This window comes from Alosa sapidissima, chromosome 12 (assembly GCF_018492685.1).
Source record: "Alosa sapidissima isolate fAloSap1 chromosome 12, fAloSap1.pri, whole genome shotgun sequence".
Taxonomy (NCBI): domain Eukaryota; kingdom Metazoa; phylum Chordata; class Actinopteri; order Clupeiformes; family Clupeidae; genus Alosa; species Alosa sapidissima.
Window position 1 is genome coordinate 24,755,785 of NC_055968.1, and position 21,719 is coordinate 24,777,503.

General features: G+C 39.3%; 3 protein-coding genes across 4 annotated transcripts; 2 read left to right on the forward strand and 1 right to left on the reverse strand.

Moving 5' to 3' along the window:
- The first annotated feature begins 7,765 nt into the window (after window positions 1-7,765).
- Window positions 7,766-9,384, forward strand: ccl25b (chemokine (C-C motif) ligand 25b). Its single transcript, XM_042058006.1, has 5 exons — window positions 7,766-7,784; window positions 8,000-8,087; window positions 8,345-8,462; window positions 8,723-8,851; window positions 8,951-9,384. The coding sequence occupies exons 2-4, from the start codon at window positions 8,024-8,026 to the stop codon at window positions 8,844-8,846; spliced, it is 306 nt and encodes a 101-aa protein (XP_041913940.1). The 5' UTR covers window positions 7,766-7,784; window positions 8,000-8,023; the 3' UTR covers window positions 8,847-8,851; window positions 8,951-9,384.
- Window positions 9,385-11,892: 2,508 nt separating this feature from the next.
- Window positions 11,893-16,231, reverse strand: LOC121678022 (serine/threonine-protein kinase NIM1). Its single transcript, XM_042057194.1, has 4 exons — window positions 16,144-16,231; window positions 13,953-14,246; window positions 13,208-13,476; window positions 11,893-12,805 (listed from the first exon to the last, which is right to left on the reverse strand). Exons 1-4 carry the CDS (start codon window positions 16,163-16,165, stop codon window positions 12,059-12,061), a joined length of 1,332 nt encoding a protein of 443 aa, XP_041913128.1. The 5' UTR covers window positions 16,166-16,231; the 3' UTR covers window positions 11,893-12,058.
- Window positions 16,232-17,795: 1,564 nt separating this feature from the next.
- Window positions 17,796-18,992, forward strand: pole4 (polymerase (DNA-directed), epsilon 4, accessory subunit). 2 transcript variants are annotated; one of them, XM_042056870.1, is made up of 4 exons: window positions 17,796-18,150; window positions 18,374-18,458; window positions 18,550-18,615; window positions 18,759-18,992. In XM_042056870.1, exons 1-4 carry the CDS (start codon window positions 17,911-17,913, stop codon window positions 18,770-18,772), a joined length of 405 nt encoding a protein of 134 aa, XP_041912804.1. In that variant the 5' UTR covers window positions 17,796-17,910; the 3' UTR covers window positions 18,773-18,992. The 2 variants fall into 2 exon arrangements, with proteins under 2 accessions (XP_041912804.1, XP_041912805.1); XM_042056871.1 differs by having other exon boundaries at window positions 17,808-18,150; window positions 18,574-18,615.
- The last annotated feature ends 2,727 nt before the right edge of the window (window positions 18,993-21,719 follow it).

A 21,719-nucleotide genomic window follows, 5' to 3' on the forward strand; every position in this document is an offset into this window, starting at 1 on the left:
TTGTACTACAGCAGGAGGAGCCACTGCCTGGCATTACAACATGAAGTCAATTGATAACTGTAGGCCTAGTTTACACATTTCATGACAGATATAGCCCCTAGGCCAGTGTTTCTCAAACTTTTTCAGACCAAGGACCACTTAACCAATAAAAAAAAAAAAATCATGGACCACCTAGCTCAAAAAAACAGTAAATCTAGGTCTACTCCAACAGTATTGCACCTCACTGAACCACCTTGCTTATTGTGTCAGAGGATTCATGATTTAACTGGTGTAGCAGTGTTGCAGAACTGTTTGGATTTACATACAAGTTGGTTCAATATTGCAAACAACCGATCTATATTATATTTTACCCGTGGGATAGCTTGCAGAGAAACACTTTAAGAAACACTGCCCTGGGCCAACACATTGCCTGTCTAACAATAATAGCCTAATCCTTCACTCACAGACCTCTGTTGCTGCTGAGTTCTCAGGTGTTCCATAAATGAAACAGTTTCCCCCCCTCCACCAAACATTCTAAACTAGATGTACCGCATAGCGGTACAAAATATGACCGCCGCTCAGTCCTGTACATTCATTCCGCGAAAATAAATCACGTAACTTTCGTTTTTCCAACCCACTTTTAACTTCCAACAATATGAGCCAGGTTGATGTGGGCCCTTGAGACCAACATACCATAAAAGATTCACAGAGAACTGTGTCTGCCCTACCCTCCTTTCGGGGGGTCCAGTCCAGCGGGGGGGCTGCAGATCAAAACGAAAAATGACAGTTCCATGCTATCCATGTGGGGGTACATGCCCACCAAGTTTTGTGTACCCCGGTCTTTCAGTGTCCCGGGAATCCTTGTTGGTGTACGTCACTAAATGTACACATAAATTATTTTATTGTAAGGCCCCCCATGAACAAAAGTACACAAAACTTGGCATGCATTCAGAGGGTGTCATAATGATCCTACACTTTTAATTTCGTGCAGTTTTGACCTTGTCAGCCAGAGATATTGTGATGAAAACACCTAATGTTTTGTTTTTTAATTTTTAACTAGGTGGCGCTATACATGAAATAAGTGGTAATGGGATGGGTTGACATGCCCCCTTAAGACCAACATACAAAAAAAAAGGTGGACCTCCTAGGCCCTACGGTTCTCGAGATATTCACAGAAAACTGTCTCCGGCCACCTACAGGCCAGTTGGTGTATAGTAACATAAATTAATTTATTGTGTGGCCCCCCATGAACGGAATTCCACAAAACTTGGCGTGCATACAGAGGGTGTCATAATGATCCTACACTTCCAATTTCGTGCAGTTTTGACTATGTTAGGTCACAGCTTCAATTACACCACCTCATTTTTACTTTTTTGTGTTTAACTAGGTGGCGCTATACATGAAATGAGTGGTTATGGAATGGGTTGACATGGCCCCTTGAGATCAACATACAAAAAAAAAATGGTCCTCCTAAACCCTACGGTTTTCGAGATATTCACAGAAAACTGTGTCTGCCCTACCCTCCTTTCGGGGGGTCCAATTCAGCGGGGGGGCTACAGATCAAAACGAAAAACGATGGTTCCATGCTATCCATGTGGGGTTACATGTCCACCAAGTTTCGTGTACCCCGGTCTTTCAGTGTCCCGGGAATCATTGACGGAAATTTGGGCATGTGAAAAAGAAAAAAAAAAAAAAAAAAAAGAAAGAAAAAAAAAATCTGACTAAACCTATATGACCGCCGCTTCGCTGCGCGGCGGTCATAATAATTTTTATGCATCATGTGTAGAATAGTCATACACCATTTGAAGGCTTGGACTGGGAATCAATACATGACAACATCTTTCATGTAAAATATGTGTACAAATTTATGTTGCTGTAGCCCCTTTCACACAAAATTCGCATGAAGAGGAGGTAGGCTACGTCTTTTTGCCACATCGTGTGTCTAAAAACAAGGTGAAAATTTGCCGGCCTGCAGATCTGTTCACATGATCCGGCATTTTGGGGATCCAGGAGGCAGGACCAGCTAGCAAATTAAAACGTGACGTGAAACAGGGGGCGTGTAGAGTGATAGTCGCAGGCCTTACCATGCATGGGCCTTCAGATGCAGCAGGTGTGTGATTTTTATAACAGAAAGTTCTGAAGATTAATAAAAAACAAGCTTATTTTTCCCCATAGACTTAACATGGGCTGATGACATCACAATGGGCTAATTAACTTGATTTGCACCTGTATCAACTTCCAGCTGCTCACTACTAGGACCCATGAAAGGGCCAGTTAAACTGATTGCACCTGTATCAACTGCTTTCTGCTTAACTAGGCCAACTCTGTCTGTGTCTCTCCATTCTACAAGGATATAAGGCACATTCCATCCAACTTTCTATCCATTCAATTTCAACCTCTTCAAACCATTCACTCATCCACCCATTAAACTATCCATCAACATCCATTAAACAATCTGCCTATCAACATCCATTCAACTTTCTGTCTATCAACATCCATTACACTATCTACATTCAACTTTTAAACTATATACTCTGTCTCAGGCTTTAAGCATACAATCTGGCTCTCTTAAGACTACTATTTTCTCTGCCCACAACTGTTTCAAAATAAATATCCTCACTACAATAATTCACTATTAAATAATTTAACTATTTAAACTACTCAACTATTTAACTGTTAAGCCATTTCAACTGTCAGTTGTTATCAACTATGACTCCTGCCAACTGTTTCCAAATAAAAGTTTGTTTGGCATTTTATGTTAATATACATGTACAGTCAGAGGCGATTCTAGAGTCTGTGGGGGCCCCAAGCAAAAATTCCAAGGGGGCCCTACCGACAAGTTTTATAACCATTATGTTATATCACCATTAGGTTTTTATGTTAAATAATAAAAATACAAAAAAACGTATTATAAAAATTCTTATATTTTGTAATGTAGGCCCTATCTCACAAAATATAATTTTGAGTGCATGGTGTATGCACTCATAATGATTCTCTACATCTTTTTACGGCATTGCCATGAACAAAGTAGAAGCAAAAAAGGGGTTTCTTTGTTGAACAAATTGGGATGCAATGTGATGCTTTGCCACAAAAACAGACAACAATTCGTAAAAGTGGGGTAAGTCCAGCTATATGAAGTTATTATTTTGCTGTCACTTTGTCTGTTTTATAACCCAGAAGGATGTACTTGATATCAAATGATAGCTCTGTGTCTCCTCTTTCATCTGACGTGCGTGGCTATCCGATCACGGGTCCGCGAGTAATTCAAACGAGAGTAATGGGTGTGCAGCGTTGGTTTGTGTACATGACGTTATTATTTTGCAGTTACTTCGTCTGTTTTTATAAGCCAAAAGGATCGATATTCGTGGTATCAATGGATAGCCCTGTGTCTCCTCTTTCATCTGATATGCTTGCCATATCTATGCGATCACGGGTTTGCGAGTAATTCAAACGAGAGTAATGGGTGAGCAGGTGAACGCAGAGAAGTATAGACTGTAATATGATGCAATTTGATTTAATTTCATGATTTTTATTTATTTTCATACTTGATCGTACAGACAAGTGCGCAGTCTCGTTGGAAAGCCCCACTTCTGCTCTGTCACGCAATAAAAGTTTATCTCGCTGCAATGAACGGTTCCGGAGCAATGTAACAAAGAAGAAAGGGTCTATTTTTGACGCACTTTGCATCAATCGGGTTCTAACAAATTAACGCGTATGCTTGGTCCTTACTGCATCGCGATTAACATGTTATGGCTGACAGCCCTAATACAAACATAACGTTAACCATCTCCTTGCTTAACTAGTTGTAACTGCCGCTAGCTAGCTGAAGTTTACTGTCGTATAGATGTAGCAAACCATGTTCAATCTGTCTGCCAATTAAAATTAGCCTACTATAACTTCATTGAGTAGGCTAAATGCCAAAATCCGATGTTGATCCGTCATCACTGCACCCTCGATTGACGTTTACCACAGTTGCCTAAATATGTGCGGATTCTTTGAACTTTTCTGAACACAGATCCGCTGTTCATAAGGCCATAGCATCGGGCCTATATATGCACGTACTGTTTGTACAACAGGGCAGGAGCATGCAAAATACATCATTCAATCTCTATGGACGAAATTCTCGCTTGACCCACAGGCAAACGCGCTGACCAGGTCGGGGGCCCCCTAGCGGCTCGGGGCTCCAAGCAGTTGCTTGGTTTGCCTGTTGACGCCTCTGTGTACAGTATGTTTATATTTTCATGCACTGGTAATTTCCTCGAAATTACATTTTCTAGTTCTAATTGTTTCCTAAGAAACTACAGGCTCTCAGTTTTCCAAAGAGGTTAAACATTTGATTAGGTGGGAAACTAGGTGGGAACAGTGGCCTCTGAATAGGCGCTGTTCAATTTCAGGCAAAAACTTGAAATTGGTATTGAGAATTAATTATTTAAAATAATTGACGCACATCCAATATGCTGCTTTTTCCAAATGCCACTCCCTCTTTCCCTCTCTCCCTCTCTTCTGCTCATTTCATTCTTCTTCACTGTCCTATCTCAATAAAGGCAAAAAAGCAAGCCTTCAAAATATTGTCTATTTATTGTGTTATTGTATTTTATGTATTTTAATTATTGTATGTCATGCACATTGAGACCAAAGTAAATTCCTTGTATATTCCCCGAGCGCCGCCGTTGTAGCAGGCAGCTCACTGCACCGGGATTAGTGTGTGCTTCACCTCACTGTGTGTACACTGTGTGCTGTTTGTGTTTCACTAATTCACCGATTGGGTTAAATGCAGAGACCAAATTTCCCTCACGGGATCAAAAAAGTATATATTATACTTATATGTGAAAACTTACTTGGCAATAAACCTGATTCTGATTCTGACTCTGATTTCCTGATCCCACCCCATTTCTCTTTCCCACTCATTTCCTGTCAGTCTCTTCACTGACTAGAGAGCAGTTACAATAATTGTTCAGAATCAGAATCAGCCAGGTTTGCGTAAACAAACAAAGAATTTGACTCCGGTTAACTTTGCTCTCAAGTACTCTCAAATACTGTAGAAATATATTTTAAAAAATCATCAAAGCATGATGCTGATATCAAAGCATATCATCATCTGCCTTAACCTGAACAGTGTCAACCTTTGACATATGAGATGAGAGAACTTTGATAAGAATTTTAGCTGAGGGATGATATAAAACCATGACGGATCACTGAATTCCCCTTATTAATGCCAGATAAGACACTACTCTCCAAACAAGCGTCCAAACATTGTTTCTGGAACGACGCCTCTTAATTCCTGGAAAAGTTGAGTAAACCGGTAATACTGAATTGTACAAGTTTATTGTGTAAAAAGTCTGAGGGCATTCAAGGGTTTGTGTATCAAAGTTTGTTTTTGAAAGTCACATCAATTGCAGAGATCATGGACATCCAAAAGCGTATTGCCTAAAAAAGTCCTCATTTTATGGACTGTCTGTTAAAAAGTGAATGGATGGATAATTGTTCAGTGTGTTGAAAGTATAGGCTAAGTAAGTATATTGATGCAATGGCAGAATCTGTGGCAAGAAAAAAAGTAAACCCTTTGGAATTATTCTTCATCAAAGTAGGATATAAATTCATTGATAACACACACATTATTGCATTCATAATAATAGATAATCAAATAGATCATTAAAACATTCATGTCATTTCAAAAAGTAAGTAAATCAAGGCTAACGGCATCAAACAAATTCTAGTCAGATGTTAACAAGCCTGGAGTTAAAATCAATTAAACAAGTTTGGACATTGGTTAGAGCTATAACTTTTATAGGAAACACGTGAAAATGCATTTTTTGCTGTTCATGAGAAGAAACTTCTTATGTAAAACATGCATTGCAAGAAAGAGATCTTAGAATAACCACAACAAATAGTTATTATGCATTGAACTGGAAATATCTGTCTAATGTGATAATACATTATTGCATAGTTTCTGTAGAAGTGGCCACTCAGCCAAGATGACTCCAGAAGGCACAATGCCGAAACATCAATGAGGTAAACGCATGAAAAAGTCAGTTGGAAATGCATCATCTCCACCATAAGTAAAACCAGCCCACCATGTAAAACATTGAACAGACAGGGTGTCCATAGTGGGACGCCAGGCAGCATGCTCTCCAAAAAAGAAAGAGCAATGCTTCAGGGAGAGTGGTTTGTGAGTTGACAAAAACAGATTGGGTTGTTTGGAAAGAGTGCACTGCTTAAACACTGCTTAAAAAGGGCAACATGAAAATCATCTTAATGCAGTAGTACAGTTGGAAGAACATGATATGTGGTTAGTAATAATAATAATAATAATAAATAAAAGCCACAGGGGAAAGCTCACCAAAGGAAAATATATCTATAGGAGTGGCTCAGTCATCCCAGACCTTAACCAATAACCTCAGCATTCACTCATACGACTGAACTCAAGCAGAATGGGCTAATTCTTCTTGAATGGCGACAATCTGATCTAATTACAAGGAGTGCTTGACTAAGCTTATTACTCTCAAAGGAGATTCAATCGATTATTAAAGGGCTTGCTTAATTTTTTTGGTGTGTGTGTGTGTGTGTTTTTTTTTTTTTTTTTTATTAGCTTCAGGACATTGTTTGTTTGCTTGTGACTTAGTTGAAGATCAGATCACATTAATGACCAATTACTGCAGAAACCCATCACTGAGGGTTCACATATTGTGTTGCTGCATAACTTTTAATACTCAGGATCTAACATCTTAAGCTTTGCTTGTATTATGATTCATCTCAACATCTTTGAATGTTCCAGTCTTATTTCAGTATTAAGTATTGTCTTCAGTCCAGTATTATATCCAGTCTTTTCAGTCGTAGTTTTATTGACTATATGTGTTGGGTCAAACCTATATTCAGAAGACAACAAATATATAGTTTGGATTTCTTGTAAAAAGTTATGCTGACATTTCCAGTTAATTATTGAGCAATTTGACCGTAAAAGGTTCTAACTTGGATTAGATTTATGTTATTGTTGGCACAGCTCTCTGTTTATGCCTCACTGCCTTAAAGAAATTGGCATGGTTTTAAGAACAAACTGTTGTGCAATAGTCGTGGGCTTGTTGTGATTTAGACAAGAATGTGGCTTTCATATTAAAGACAGCAAATACATTCACATAAATTATAATGAATTCAGTGCTACTTGTTTAATGCATTGCAAAGGGAAAATTGGATTTACATGTTGACATGTAAACCTGCAGACGAGTTACCGTATCATACATCCACACTTAGGATTACAGGTATGGACTATGGATTCTGTGCAGTGAGATTTAAAGGCAAATGTATATCTCTTGGCTGTTAAGAAGTTAAAATTGATAAATGCTCTAGCTACTAATCCCAGCACTGTAATGTAATCCCAGCAATGTTACAAATTTACAACTTCAACGTTAAGGTTAAAAATCCATTGCATCCTTCCAAACCCATTCTTTACAGATTGAGTGTATTTGGATTTTGATACTGATCTGATTGCAACTGACAACATACATGAACTTTGAGAAAAGAATGACTTCTACACTGCTTAGATTTCAGGTTGTGAAACCAAATCTTTTGATCTTTTCCATGTGGCTTTTTTTTTGCATTTGTTTTTCTAAACGAATGGACCGTGGTATCAGTCATTCATGCGGTTGATCCTGAAATCTGAGAGGGAACAGCAGGAGGCGTGGAAGAACAAGTCTAGAGGGTGGGTAATAGGTAATGGTGTGTAAACATCTACTATAAAAAGACAAGAGGAAGATTAGTGTCAGTAAAGGAGCAGAAAACACCAAAGCAGCAGCCAACCACTGGTTATTGTAAGTTGTAAGCTTGTTAGCTTGAAGCTGTATGTATGTGTATGCATAAAAATCAACCTCTAATAAGATATTTGTTTTTAGACTGGATGCTGCATCTGCATAAAAATACTTGACATAATTTTTTTGATGTATGGTCTGCACTGAAAAGAATTGCACAACAACTTCCTCTCTGGATTGTGACAGATGGCCAGTAAAAGATGACTAATGTTTTGCAGGTTGTTACCTCCAGGGATTCAGCCATGCAGTTCTCTATTCTGTTCTTTGTGCTGATATTGGCGTGCATGTGCCCAAGCCTGGCTCAAGGTAAGTGTCTTGTGTGGGTCTCTGCTGATGGTCTGTCGGACCAACTTAACAAATCCTGAATGGCCGAATGGTGTCAAGGTGGTAAAGTGCATGCACTGTGTTCAATATACTTAGAGAAAATATCTTCATTTACTCATCCCCTTGTCATGTTCTGCTGTCATTATTTGTGTGATGTGTATCAGCAGTATCAGCAAACTTTGCCATCACTGATAGCAACAATTACAATATGAAATGGACTTTTCTTTCTTTTTGTATAGGTTCCTATGAGAACTGCTGCCTGAAATATGTTACTGGTGTCAAAAAGTCGACCAAAAGAAGGGTTGAGAAGTATAGGGTTCAGGAAACAGATGGAGGATGTAACATTCCAGCTGTGGTGTGAGTGCTTGAAATGTGTTTATACAAAATGTTCCAATACTGCTACAAAATAAACACAATCACACATCTTAACATGCAACACAAATACACACACACAAATTCACTTGTACAATTGTACAAGTGAATCTGTATACACACATACACAGACACAAATACACACACACACACACACACACACACACACACACACACACACGGTGTGGAAAAGATATGCCATTTTCTGTACTAAAACTTCATCTGTATTGTTTTTCATACTGAAGATTCACTCTAAGGAACAAAAAGTCTTTCTGTGCAAATCCTGAACAAACTTGGGTGAAACAACTGATCACTGAAGTTAAAGACAGGAAAAATAAAAAGATGAAAAACACGCAGAGCAAGATGTAACTGAGGTACTTATTTCACTTTACATGACTTAATTGTTTCAACTTATATTAAATAAATGAGGAAATATAACTAAATTCCTATATTATTGTTTCTTCTTTTGTCAGACCCCATAGTGGAGCTTGATTTGGCAGTCTACTGAAGGCCGAATCTTTCTAGACGATCGGTACTAGAGTGTTATCACCCAGGGATTTGTCAAGATAAAATTCAATCCCAAAATCTGCATTACTGTGAAATTCTGCTTATGTTGATATATGGCTTGTCACAATCAGTTCAGTTTATCTGTTAGTGTAACCACATGCCCGAAGGTGTCACTGATTCATGGTAGGTTAAGTTTTCAGTGAATGTGTCAAATAAAAAAAATACATTTAATCCTGATGTAGCCTACTTTTAACACTGTTATCAAACTGTGAATATTTGAATGTTTTGAATGTGATCTTTCTGTCTAACTGAATAATTTTGATAAGAAAAAAGAACACAACAGTGGCCATATTTTTGTATTGTTTTGTATCTTTTCAATAAAACTATGAACAGAAATCTACAGGTGTATCCATAGTGTTCTTCCTAATGAATTCAGAATGTGTGTGATCTAGTGTTCAGCGCTAGAAGTGATTATGCTCATAGCTTTTATGGTCCAAAGTAGTTTTGTGGTCAAAACATAAAACTGTTTTGTTTCTGCAGTCAGAAGGAATTTAAAAGTAGAGGATATTCCTCAGTATTTCTGTGCAATGAAGCCAGTTTCTTTGTTTTGTTCATTTTGTTTGCATTGTTTCAAACAAAACAAAAAAAAATAGGCATGGGAAAAAAAGTTTGATAAAGGTAAAATACATTGACATCTAGAAGCCATACTTTTCCACTGTATGCTTAGATGTGGACTATTTTATGCCCGTTAGGGAGCCAGAAAAAATGCATGTATAACTCACAAAGCTAATAAAACCTTAAAGCAAGATGTACATCCATCAACATAATTCATCCTTTGGCTGCCTTGACCATCAACACACTCGCTTCTACTAAAGAATTATGATCAGGGAGCTCAACAGAAACACTTACAAGTAGAAACATGTGTATGCTACTATGCTACTTTAGTTTATAATATTTATTACTTCCACTTAGTCATTTCATTTCTATAAGATGCCATGTCACTCACATGGCTCCCCTGAACTGTGTTTTCTCTTACCTTGTTCAATTCTTGAATTGTATTAATGTAATATATTGCTCTGACAGAATAACAAGAGAATGTGAGAGAGACTGGGAGCATGGGGAACAGACCAGCAAGTACAAGAGAGACCAGCATGCAAAGAGGAACTAGCTAGAGCTTGTTTGATATAGTGACATTTTCTGCTCCATTGGCAAAATTTGTCACACCCTTTGGCAGTAACCTTGTGTGTCATACTGGCATGAGGTTGCATGCTTGATATATGATATGGTGTTTCATTACCAGCTATTTCTTAACATGCTCATTCTTGTTCAGTATTAGATTTATCTATTTATCCATATTTCATGATTATATTGCAAGAGAGTTTTCTTAACTTTAATCATTTTTACATTCTGTTCATTCTTATTGTTACAATGTGTTGTATGTTTATTGTATATTGTTACGATGTGTATCATTTTATCCTTGCCAAGAACAGTTAATCTCAAAACATGACACGAACAACTTGCAGTTGATTTTGATAAAAAAAACTAAGCCATTTCAAAACAAAATACAGAGCCATTATAAGCATCTATTTAGACGTGTTTGAAGAATAACAATACCATTTATTAAAATATTATCTCAAGCCAGTTTCAGGGTATAAATACCTCTGAGTTCACTGAGAGTCCAATGAGTTTTTGTGTTTAATTTCCAAGAGAGTTGAATATTTCCGTGATATACAATGCTTTCACAAAATATAAACAGCTTCTGATGGATGAACAAGGTTTCAAGCTATGATTCAGCTTTGCAGAGGAATACATCTGCATACCAGGGTTTTATTACCTATAATCACAGTAGAGTGGTAAAAAAATAAAGACTCAATGATTTGGTATGATACAATTCTTTTCAAGAGTTGTCAAGATCCTCTTTTCAGACATGAAGCACATTGCGAAACTGTAGAAAGTTACTGCTGACATAGATTTTTTTTGGCAGAGATTTGTGACATCGTAAGTCATTCTATCATCATCTTGCATTCAACATTACGCGGGTTCTCACGTCTCAACAGGACTGGAATGGTGTTTCTCATACAGAAAAACTCCCGTGACTGTCAATCACCTGAAAACAGTGAAAGAAGTGCTAACCATTTAATAATAAAAAAAGAATTAGGGTAATAAAGTGCTGTAAATGCTTTACAGTGAGAAAATTATCAAGTTGTGATTAAACCTGAAACCCTGAAATTGAGATACAAATACAACTTCAACCAGATATACATGACATGTAATAGCCAAATTTGTTTTATACAAACTGATCTATGATAGAGCACCCAATAAACACTCAAAAAAGCAGTGATTGTAAAAAAAAACATAAAAAATATAATAATTTTTTAAACATAGTAGTCCTCCCTGAGTAAAATTCTTTTAAAGAAACACAAAATAGGAGATACATATCTTGCTGCATGAGTAAACTTCTTCATTTTGCATAAGTAATACTGTTCTTAATGCAATGCACTGATTAAAGGGCATATTGCACTTTTAGAAGTAATATCTTGGTGTTTTGTTTCAGAATAGAGAATTTGCCCCCCTCCCCCTACACACACACCATACACACACAAAATATACCTTATATACACTATACTTTTAATTTCTACTTTTCATTTCTTCTTTAGAGTTGAGCTGGCTCTTGAGCCCAGGGAATTTCATTACTTATAATTCCTTTTATGAGTAACATGTAATAAACCACTTGAACTCGAACTTGAAAACTGTGATGTCAGGTTCCTTTAACTAGGATTTAAAAAAAGTTCTAAATCTTTAATCCTGCGTCAGCCTCTGTCCTATTTTTTCTCTATATTATTGTGTTAAATGCTTCAAATGTAAAGCACTTTGAGCTGCATTCTGTGTATGAAAAGTGCTATACAAATAAAGCTTATTACTACTATTATATTATTATTGTTAGAAGACCTCTTCAAAACTCGAAAAGACAAAGTGAATGATAAATAATGGCCCTATCTGCATGTTTTCACAGGCAGATGCACTGTTTTTCTCCTGAAGTATGACAATATTGCAGTAGATCAAAGGACCAAGGCCTACAGGATAGCACAGACAGAAGATGGATTATGTTTCAGTGCCGAATCAACCCAAGAGTTTTTGGTTTGGAATTCCTCTGGATACAAAGACGTGTAGCCCACTGCTTCCACAGACCTCCTCTTCTGTATGCGGTGCATCAGGATGCGGTAGGTTCCTGTGATAGGGCTGTGAGAGTCCGCACAATTGTTCTGCAGGTGGGCCCCTGTGATGCCCAGATCACTCAATGCCGTTTTCACCTCCTTCTCCTCCACCATCAGCGTGCCGGTTGTGTCCACCAGGTGCGCTGGGGTCAGATTGAGCATGGGATACGGCTTTGGGTACTCGATCCCGCTAAGCCATTTGCTGCTCATGATTTGGGAGACGGAGGAGCGGTCATTGGGGACCTGCCGAAGCATCCCCTTGATGACCAGCTGACAGGGATCAGGCACGTGTGGCGGGATGACATAAGCGCCGTGTAAGATTATTCGTTTCAGTCGGCTCAGGTTGTCGGCGGCGAAGGGCGTGTTCGCCGTCACCATGAAGTACAGCAGGATGCCCAGGGCCCATATGTCCACGTATTGGCCGATGTAGCCTTTCTCCTTGAAGAGCTCCGGGGCTGCATATGGCGGCGAGCCACAGAACGTGGTCAGGGTCTCAGTGGGGCTGGTCACCGTGCTGAAGCCAAAGTCGCCCACTTTGATGCAGTAAGTCGTGGTGTAGAAAATGTTTTCTGCTTTCAAATCCCTGTGGACAATGTTGTTCTCATGCTGTGGACACAAAACATGAAAGTGCATAAAGGTTATCCACTGTAATCATACAACCTTTTACAAGTACATGTCACATGATTCAGACCTAGGTGGAAACATATACATCTTTACCAAGGCAGTACTTTTTTCTTTATGGGCCATGTAAGTAATTGTTGTGACCCGATTCTATCTATCTACACAGGTCTTCATATAGTGGGATATGGTTATTTCCTGTGATGATAAAAATGGTAAATATACATTACAGTAAATGATTAAATAATAATAATCATTTAAATGCATTTGATTGATTAGGATACTTTGAGCTATGGTATAAAAGTATCTGCCTAATGACTGAATATGTTACTGTCCATTAGCCAGATCTGACCACCAAAGCATAGTCATATTGAGGTGAGGACTGCTAACCATGTACTTGATGGCCGAAATGATCTGTGCAAACACCAGCTTGCTCTCCAGGTCTGGCAGGCGCCCCCTGCTGCTGATCCGTGAGTATAGATCCCCGCCACTTCCGTACTCCATAGCCAAATACAGGCGCTTGCTGGTCTCCAGCACCTCGTAGAGGCGAACAATGTTGGGGTGGGACAGCTTCTCCATGCACTGGATCTCCGAGGCAAACAGAGACTGTGTCTTCTTGTCCTGACGGCTCTTGTCAAGAATCTTGACGGCTACCCTTTCTGTATGGAGACGGGGGAGAGTGAAGGAGGGGGGTAGAGAGAGCACACTGGGGGGGGTCAGTCACGGCAGCAGGACAGAAATAATTCGAAGCTTCCCGCTAGTCTCATTTAAGTCTAAAAAATGTGTGCCCAAAATATCTGAATAAACCAGATACCCCCCACATATTTTCTGATTCCCCATGGGCATCCAAACTGTTCCTCAAAACAAATTAAAGAGATCTATAAAATATAACAGCATATTCCCAAGGGGGTCGTGAGGATTTGAGATGATTAGGAACTATTTATTCCAAAGGACCACCTCTTTGGTTTTGGCTACATTTGAAATGCTCAACTGTATCCTGTCAAAGACTTTACAGTTAAGTAAACCAAGAGAACACAATCTTTCAATAAAACTTCTCCATATGTACGCATGGTCAACTGTACTTCACTCAGTTTTTGTAACAATTGCACATAGTATGACTATTAATAGATCTTACCTTTTGTTAGGGCATGAATCCCTAGTTTGACATAGGAAAAATTCCCTGCTCCCACTTCCCCTCGGAGCTCATAGAAGGATATCCTTCGGCCCAGAATGAGGTCGTTCACCATTCTCTCATTGTGGGCCATGTCATAGATGACCCTCTCAATGGGCGTTTGCTTCATCCTCTGTTCTGCTGTGAGCGGTGGTGGCTTCTGGACTGGTGCGGGCTTGGCCTTGTTCTCGACCATCTCCTCCTTAGTCTTCTTCTTGCCTCGCTGCAGCATTGACCATGATTTCTTTGTCTTCAGACCTGGAGAAACAAAGCAAAGCCATTTGTTCACCAGACAAGTCATTTTTGCACAAATTTTGCCAGTCATTGATTGATTTTAGCATCACTCTGACATTGTTCACTCACATATATTATCTTACCCCCAAGACATTCAAAGTTATGAATCATTATAAACAATAGTCCTTGTTCAGTATTGTGTAAATGGGCTAAGTTCAGTAACACCACACCTCTCCATTTGAATGAATCAAAGGAGAACAGATATACAAATGTATAGCAGCACAAATACTCTCTCCACTGATGTCTCATCAGCTTACGTCAACCCACAGACTCTTACAGACAGATACGTACAGACTAATATCCTGAACCGAAGGGAACAGAGTGTACACTGCTGTAACACAACACACAGTTGTGTGGTGGGATTAGGTCAAGAGAGGCTGGTGCAGGATGATGGGATGACAAGGCCACCAGTGGCCTTTATAGACATGACCAATGTTTCTCCACGAAGCCAGCAGGCACACACACCTTTGATGCACTGACTACATGCTTCCTCCTAAAATCTCTTTAGAGTTGCTTGTGTTGTTGCATCAGCAATTATACTCCCACATTGAATCACTCAATGCAGTTCATTAACAGGTCAGAATAAAACTGTATATCTTGAAGCAGTGGTAAGGAATTTTGGTCAAAAACGACAAGCTATATGTAAATGCATGCATGCAGAAACCGGCAGCTGACACTGATCAAAGGCTTGCTATCATGCAAAAAATGATTTTGACATTTTTTGAAGGGGCCCCCAACCCCAGCCACATAACTACATAAGGCAGTGCTTCTGTTCAGTTGTGTGCGGTCTCAGTTGTATCCTTTGAATGCAGTATGAGTGGAGGTATGACATTGAAAATCCATATTGCTCTCTATAGAATCTGAAGTATAATTCAACTGAAAAACAAAACAAAAATACATGTAAAAAAGGTCATGTATGCAACGGATACCACTGTAAACAGAGGTGCGCTGGATTTTAAACTCAAGGAAAAAAACAGAGCATTGATGCAAAACAGAATTTAGGAAAATAATTGTTTTCAATCATTTTGATTATGTTGTTTTTATAAGTCATAACTGACACTATATTTCTTACTATTAAAGCAAGCGAAAACATAAAGCTCCACACACTCCATTTTTACTTTTGTTTGAGTAAATGGGCGAATAATTTCCGGTGGTAGGTCAGGACATCGGGACTGATAGGGTTACACAAGAGTTCAGGTCAAGATAAGACACAGAGAAGGAAATCCTTTGTACTCCATTCAGTGGGAGAAGATTCATTCATGACCTTAAAGTGCCTGTTCATTCATGGTGAGGTTAATTTCATTTTTGCAATATGGCTACAAGTCAGGATCACTTGACATACAAACACATGAATACATTCAAACACAGACATGTATGCACATTTAGGATAGGTAGCCATTCATTATCTGTTAACTGTAATATGATAGCATATTATAAAACTGTAATGCAAGTGTGGTGTATAGTCAGTTTGGTATGTGATGATTAGTGTATGAGTATGTTGTGTAGCCGATTTGGCATTATGATGTGTGATATTGAGCTTGTGGTCAGCCTTTTAAAGGACTAAATTCTGTAATGAGTAGCATACTATATTATTTTTAATCAGATTTCACATCAAATACTACCTTAGAAAAGCCTCAAATATATAATAGTCTAATCAAAAAACTTCAGAGGAAATTCACATTCAGTAAGGACCACAGCATTTACACCTGTCCATCAGACATGATGCTATAGGCCTACACACAACAAGCTACCAACAATGATCCATTTCTTCAAATTCCTCATCAACAAAATGTTCTACATTATCTTGTCCTCTAAACTTCAAAACAGCTAAAAATAAAGAGGAATGTCTGAGGATAGTTACCTGGCGGCTGCGGGTCTTTCATCCTCTGCTTGAGGCAGTTGGTGTGGACTGAGGACTGTCTTAGCCTGAGAGCTCTCAAGATCACCGCTGATTAATCCAATTAGACACACTTATTAATATCCACGGCCCCACTTTGCAATAAGGCCATGGAGGTGCTGCTAAAGCTCTAACAAGCTTGTGCCATGTCACAGAGGGTATATTTAGCGACAGTGATTTAGTTCATTCCATTTAAAATCCACCTCCTGTCTGACAATATTTGTTGCGAGCTTTATCATATATTATAAGCAAGCTATAATCATGTTTTATTGTAGATTTCATTATAGGCTACAATTTTCCATACCATTTAGGCCTACAAATGAGCAAAATTTATATAATATATTTAGTTGTTGTTTTTTTTTTTTCATAGTAGCCTATTGGAGTTTCACTGTTAGACTGTTAAGTCTGACAAGTCATATGCGGACAGTGAAACAGCATCTGAGGAAATCCATGTTTAGATGTGCAAAAGTTCAACAGCTGTAATCTGACACACACACACACACACACACATACAGCCTTAAAGAACCAGTCTATTACATTTTTGGTATGGTGCTTTACATTATTCCCGAGCATTTCATGCATTGGTTCTTAGGTGTGTAAACTTGTAAGCTTTTGTAGTGTAAAGTGTAAGGAAATTACAAAAAAACGAAAAGAAAACTATGGGTATGCCTAGGCCTAGACTACAACAACTTCAGGCTATTTACAAAGGCTACAAGCACTTTTGCGTTTGATTGAAAAACACAAGGCTATCCACGAAGACTGATTTCCTCTTCCGACTCTTAGGAGGCTTATATAACATGACAGGTGACATCCTTACATCATACCTGTCAACATTTAGCTTTCCAAAAACGGGAGTTTTTTTTCTTCGGGGGGGGGGGGGGGTCAGTGTTTATACCGGATCTGTGTTTGCATATTTAATACGTTTCATACACGTGTTTCAACACTGCATTTCGGTCGTTGCTTTTACCTTACCATTACCTTACGCATGCCAGTTATGTATACACCAGCTGCCTGCCTGCAGCCTACTTCCAAAACTCCAAAGCTGCTTGCTGTCAGATTTGGTTCCGAGGGAACAAGTTCAGTGTATCAACAACACTCAATAACAGTTTATGTGATGTGTTAATCAATTAAATACCCAACAATTTCACAACAGCTAGTTCTGGAGTAGGCCATTCAACTAGCCCGCTTGCTTACGACGAGACTCAGGCTGCGCAGTTGGCACCCGCTTCCTTATTTGGGTTTTGGGTTGCCAGGTTTTAGCCTATGACAAAACGGTTGAAATTGAAACTAAGTGATCGTGTATGTGTAGGGTGTGTTTCATACACAATCTGGCAACCTGAATGGATCAATGATTTTAAAATTATTGATCCATTATTATATTATATATGCCCATGCAAATTACGGGAGTTTTCCGGGAGAAATAACAAAACGTGAGGGTGCTGGGAGATGACCTTGAAATACGGGAGAAACCCGGGAAAAACGGGAGTGTTGACAGGTATGCCTTACATTTAATTGCATCCTCGAGCAACCCTTGCCTTGTCACATTTTGATAGCCTACATTAGTTTAGCCACACCTCCTTCGTGTTCAAAGAGGTTGGCGGTGGAATGGAAACAGAGCGACGTACGATTCACGACTACTATTTACGCCATTTACGTTCCCATCTCTCATGTTTGAAATAGGACTTTACGACTGAAATGCGTCTGTCATCATCACATGTTTAGTCGTGTAGAATGGCGGCAACTCTTGGACCTGCACAGGGTGCAGACTCTGACCTAGACCGAAATGTCATTGAAGACGAACCTCGGGGGACAGATGGAGACGAAGAAAATTCACAGCAAACGGGTGCTACAAACGCTCCTCAGAGCCGCTTGGCGAAATTACCTTTGGCTCGGATAAAGGCTCTCATGAAAGCTGACCCGGACGTCACGCTGGCTAGTCAAGAGTCTGTTTTCATCATTGCGAAGGCTACAGTACGTAGGCTAAGCTAGTTAGTTAGGCTACCTAGCTTGCTAGTCGGATAACTAATCATTAACATTAATAATCAGGCATGCTAATGAATAAGTCACAGTGTAAACTTGTAGCCTGCCAAAACCGGCATCGATCTTTGTGTCAGTCTGACACATAAATAAGACTACTATCTGTGTTGGAGGCATGGTGTGTTTAAATTGGAATTGCCCTTCTCATTCTTAACAGGAATTGTTTGTGGAAATGATTGCTAAAGATGCACTGGTGTATGCACAGCAGGGGAAACGGAAAACACTGCAAAGGAAAGACCTAGGTGAGATCATCTAAGCCCAACATATTTATATTAAAATCGGATTCAGTTTGGGTATGCCAACAGAAATCTAAATATTTTCCTTTGATCTTAGTTGTACTTTGCTTTAACTCTATAGATAATGCCATTGAAGCAATTGATGAGTTTGCGTTTCTTGAAGGTACGTTAAAACCTGAACTCACCACGAAGTGTACAAATGAATGATTTGCACTGATATCCACAGCTAAGAAAAGAGCATGCAGTAGTAGGCAGTCAGCCAATCCATCATTACTTAGCAGTTGTCTCTCTTTTCGTTGCCTTTAGGTACCTTGGATTGATATTTGCAGATGGAGAGCAAAAGTACTGTGAAAACTGGATATAGACCTAGCCTACATTGTGTTTATCTAATGGACTGGGAAGGATAATCCAGGATAATAGGACTGTTGTGGCCAAAATCATCGACAAGTGTTGGAAGTCACACTTTTCTTTGTGGGTGTAAGTGTCTTTTGTACATATTATGAAACAGCCTGATAAGTTTTTTGAAAATAAACTTTTTTTTTTTTTTTAAATAAATGTATATCTTTGCACTCCCTTTTCTTATGTAACTGATCTTCAGTTCTAGCCTGGCCTCGCACCCACCCCCCACTCATTTCTATTTCACTGAGATACTAGTCTGGCTCCTCTCGATGTGTTTATGTTTCCCTCAGCCATCAGGATGGTGAGACAATCGGCGACGAGAGGGGATGACCTTAGTTTCGAAATCGAAAGTGGCTGTAGTAGTGTAAATTTACAGCAAAGGTAAATATTGTTTCCTGATTGCTGATGCAGTTCATCATCAGGTTGTAAGGGTTAGGCGAAGTAGGAAGTAATGTTAGAAATCCGTGATCAATATGATTAGGTTAAGCTGGACCAATTATTTCAAAGTTAATGCGAAGTCTGCTCATTACGATACTAAGGTTGGAAACATTTCTCAATTGAGTACCCATACTCTCTTCATGAAGTGAATTAGGCTAGGGTCACACTACCATAACAAATCCGACTTTTTCACTTGATGTGACCCATATCTGATGTTGTCAAGCAGAGCGAAATCTGACTTTCAATTCTGATTTGTGCCACTTCCATATGTGGTCTGAATCTGACACAGGTCTGATTTTTTTGCAATGCGACATGCAGTCTGAATGGGCTCTGTGCACTAGCATACTGAAGTCGGCAAATCAGTTTCCTGTTTGTTGACATCGCTGTGAACAAGCACCTGTAGAGGAATGCTTCAGTTGTACCAAAACGTGCTCACCGAAAATACTTTCCTCCTTGCTTTGTACAGCCACTGCACGTAGGCTGGCGTTTTTAGGACAAAGGTGAGCTAAAATCGCTTTTATGACTTGAAGCCGAGCAGAGTGGCACAGCAGTGCTCCTTAGAGCCGCTCACGGACATTAAGGCTGCATTACATTGTATTTCTTTCGTTTTGGTACAACTAAAGCATTCATCTTCAGGTGCTTGTTGTAAGCTAGTACACAGAGCCCATAGTTATATATCACTTACTGATATATTACACTTACTCACTGACTTACGTTCTTGATTGACATTAGTAAGCGTTTTGCATTGGCATAATTCCAAACATTTCACTGGAGCACCAGAAGTTGGAGCACGCTCTCTGATGTGAGTTATAGCATCACTTGGTGAAAATGGAAAAAGACAGCTATGAATGTAGTCAGTCAGTCAGTCTAAGCTGTGTGCTGTGTGTGTGTATTTGTTTGTGGTTTTTTTGCTCATGCGAGTCAGTTCAGGACTCATACTGGGGAAGGATATTGGCCACATTTAATAAAAACAATGTGAACAGCCACACAAAAATCAGAATGGAGTAATAAGACTTGTGGTTTGACCCTAGCCTAAGTCTGTTGAAACCAGGCTAGTTTAGTTACACTTAGTTATAGCAATTGCTTGCTTCAGCTCAGTGAATTACACCCAAAATGAGCTGCGCTGATAACTGCATGCTTTGCTAGTACAACTGATTGCACTCGATTTGGTATTGTGGTCTTCAGTCTGAAGCAGAGTCTAGAACAGTTATTGATTGTTCACTGCCTGTGATGGCCTAATATTTAGGTCTGTGGTCTACTGTGTTGACCTTTTGTATATTGGGTCAACATATGAGTACCAATGGTGATCATGATGAGATCGACTTGGTTACGGCTCCTACACACAGCTGCATGCGTTGCGTTGCTGGAGACGCATCCCATTCACTTTACATGGGCTCACGTCATCCGTTGCCGAACTGAATTGTGGGTCCGTTGCGTCGCGTTTCTCCCGCCGCTCGCGTTGAGAAGTTCAGCTGTTGCTGCACCGACAGACGGCACCGGCCAATCAAGCCAATCGACTGACAGCACCAACCAAATCAAATTACGGTTATACTTCAAGTCATTTGCATAGCTACCGTCGGGAACACCCACTGGCATGCGTTGACGGAACGCAACTGTGTGTAGAAGCCGTTAGATCAAATTTAAAGTTTCTATCACATTTGCAAACCATACCCAACTTAGCTGGGTAAGATAGTGAAGATCACCTATTGCAATTCCCATCAGGAATAGGAGCATTATACAGCAGTGTTATGTTGTGTTTTCAACACCATGCCTTCTTTAGAATTTGAGTGATTTGAGGAAGGCATGTGAGTAAGAAGTTCAGAATAATAATTGACTCTGAGCATTATGGGGATCAGTTATCATCAGTTTGGCACAACTGAATGGGAAGAGTGCATATTAATGTAATAATATCCTCGCCCAGTGGTTCCCAACGGGTGTGCTGAGGAACACGATGCGTTTTTGTACAGGCGTATAAAATAGGTTGTAGGAGCATTTTACGAATTAAATATGCAGTAGGGGCATTAACACATCAATGACGACTTTTTGATTAAAAATAATTTTAGGCAGAAATGTGCAACTTTTATTATACAGATAAAATTTAGTAGGCGACCATTCTCAGTTTGATTTCATGTAAAGCTGAGTTGCGTCTCACAACTCCTTCTAGGCAAGCTTGTCATAATAGTTTACGGTTAGGAAATGTTGCAAGTTCTAGATTTGGCAACTGTTTTTACCTGCCTGTTATAGCACCAAAAAATCATGTCTACAGACCAATCTGAGGAGTGAGAACTCTCGCAACTTTGGCAGCACCGCACCCTTTCCCTTGTCGAGCAACAAAATAAAATCCCCTCTTCCAATCTGAATAAATAATACTTCTTTTGTGCTCTGCTCATGAACACTTGTATGGCAAAATATGGGCATATGAGTGCCTAT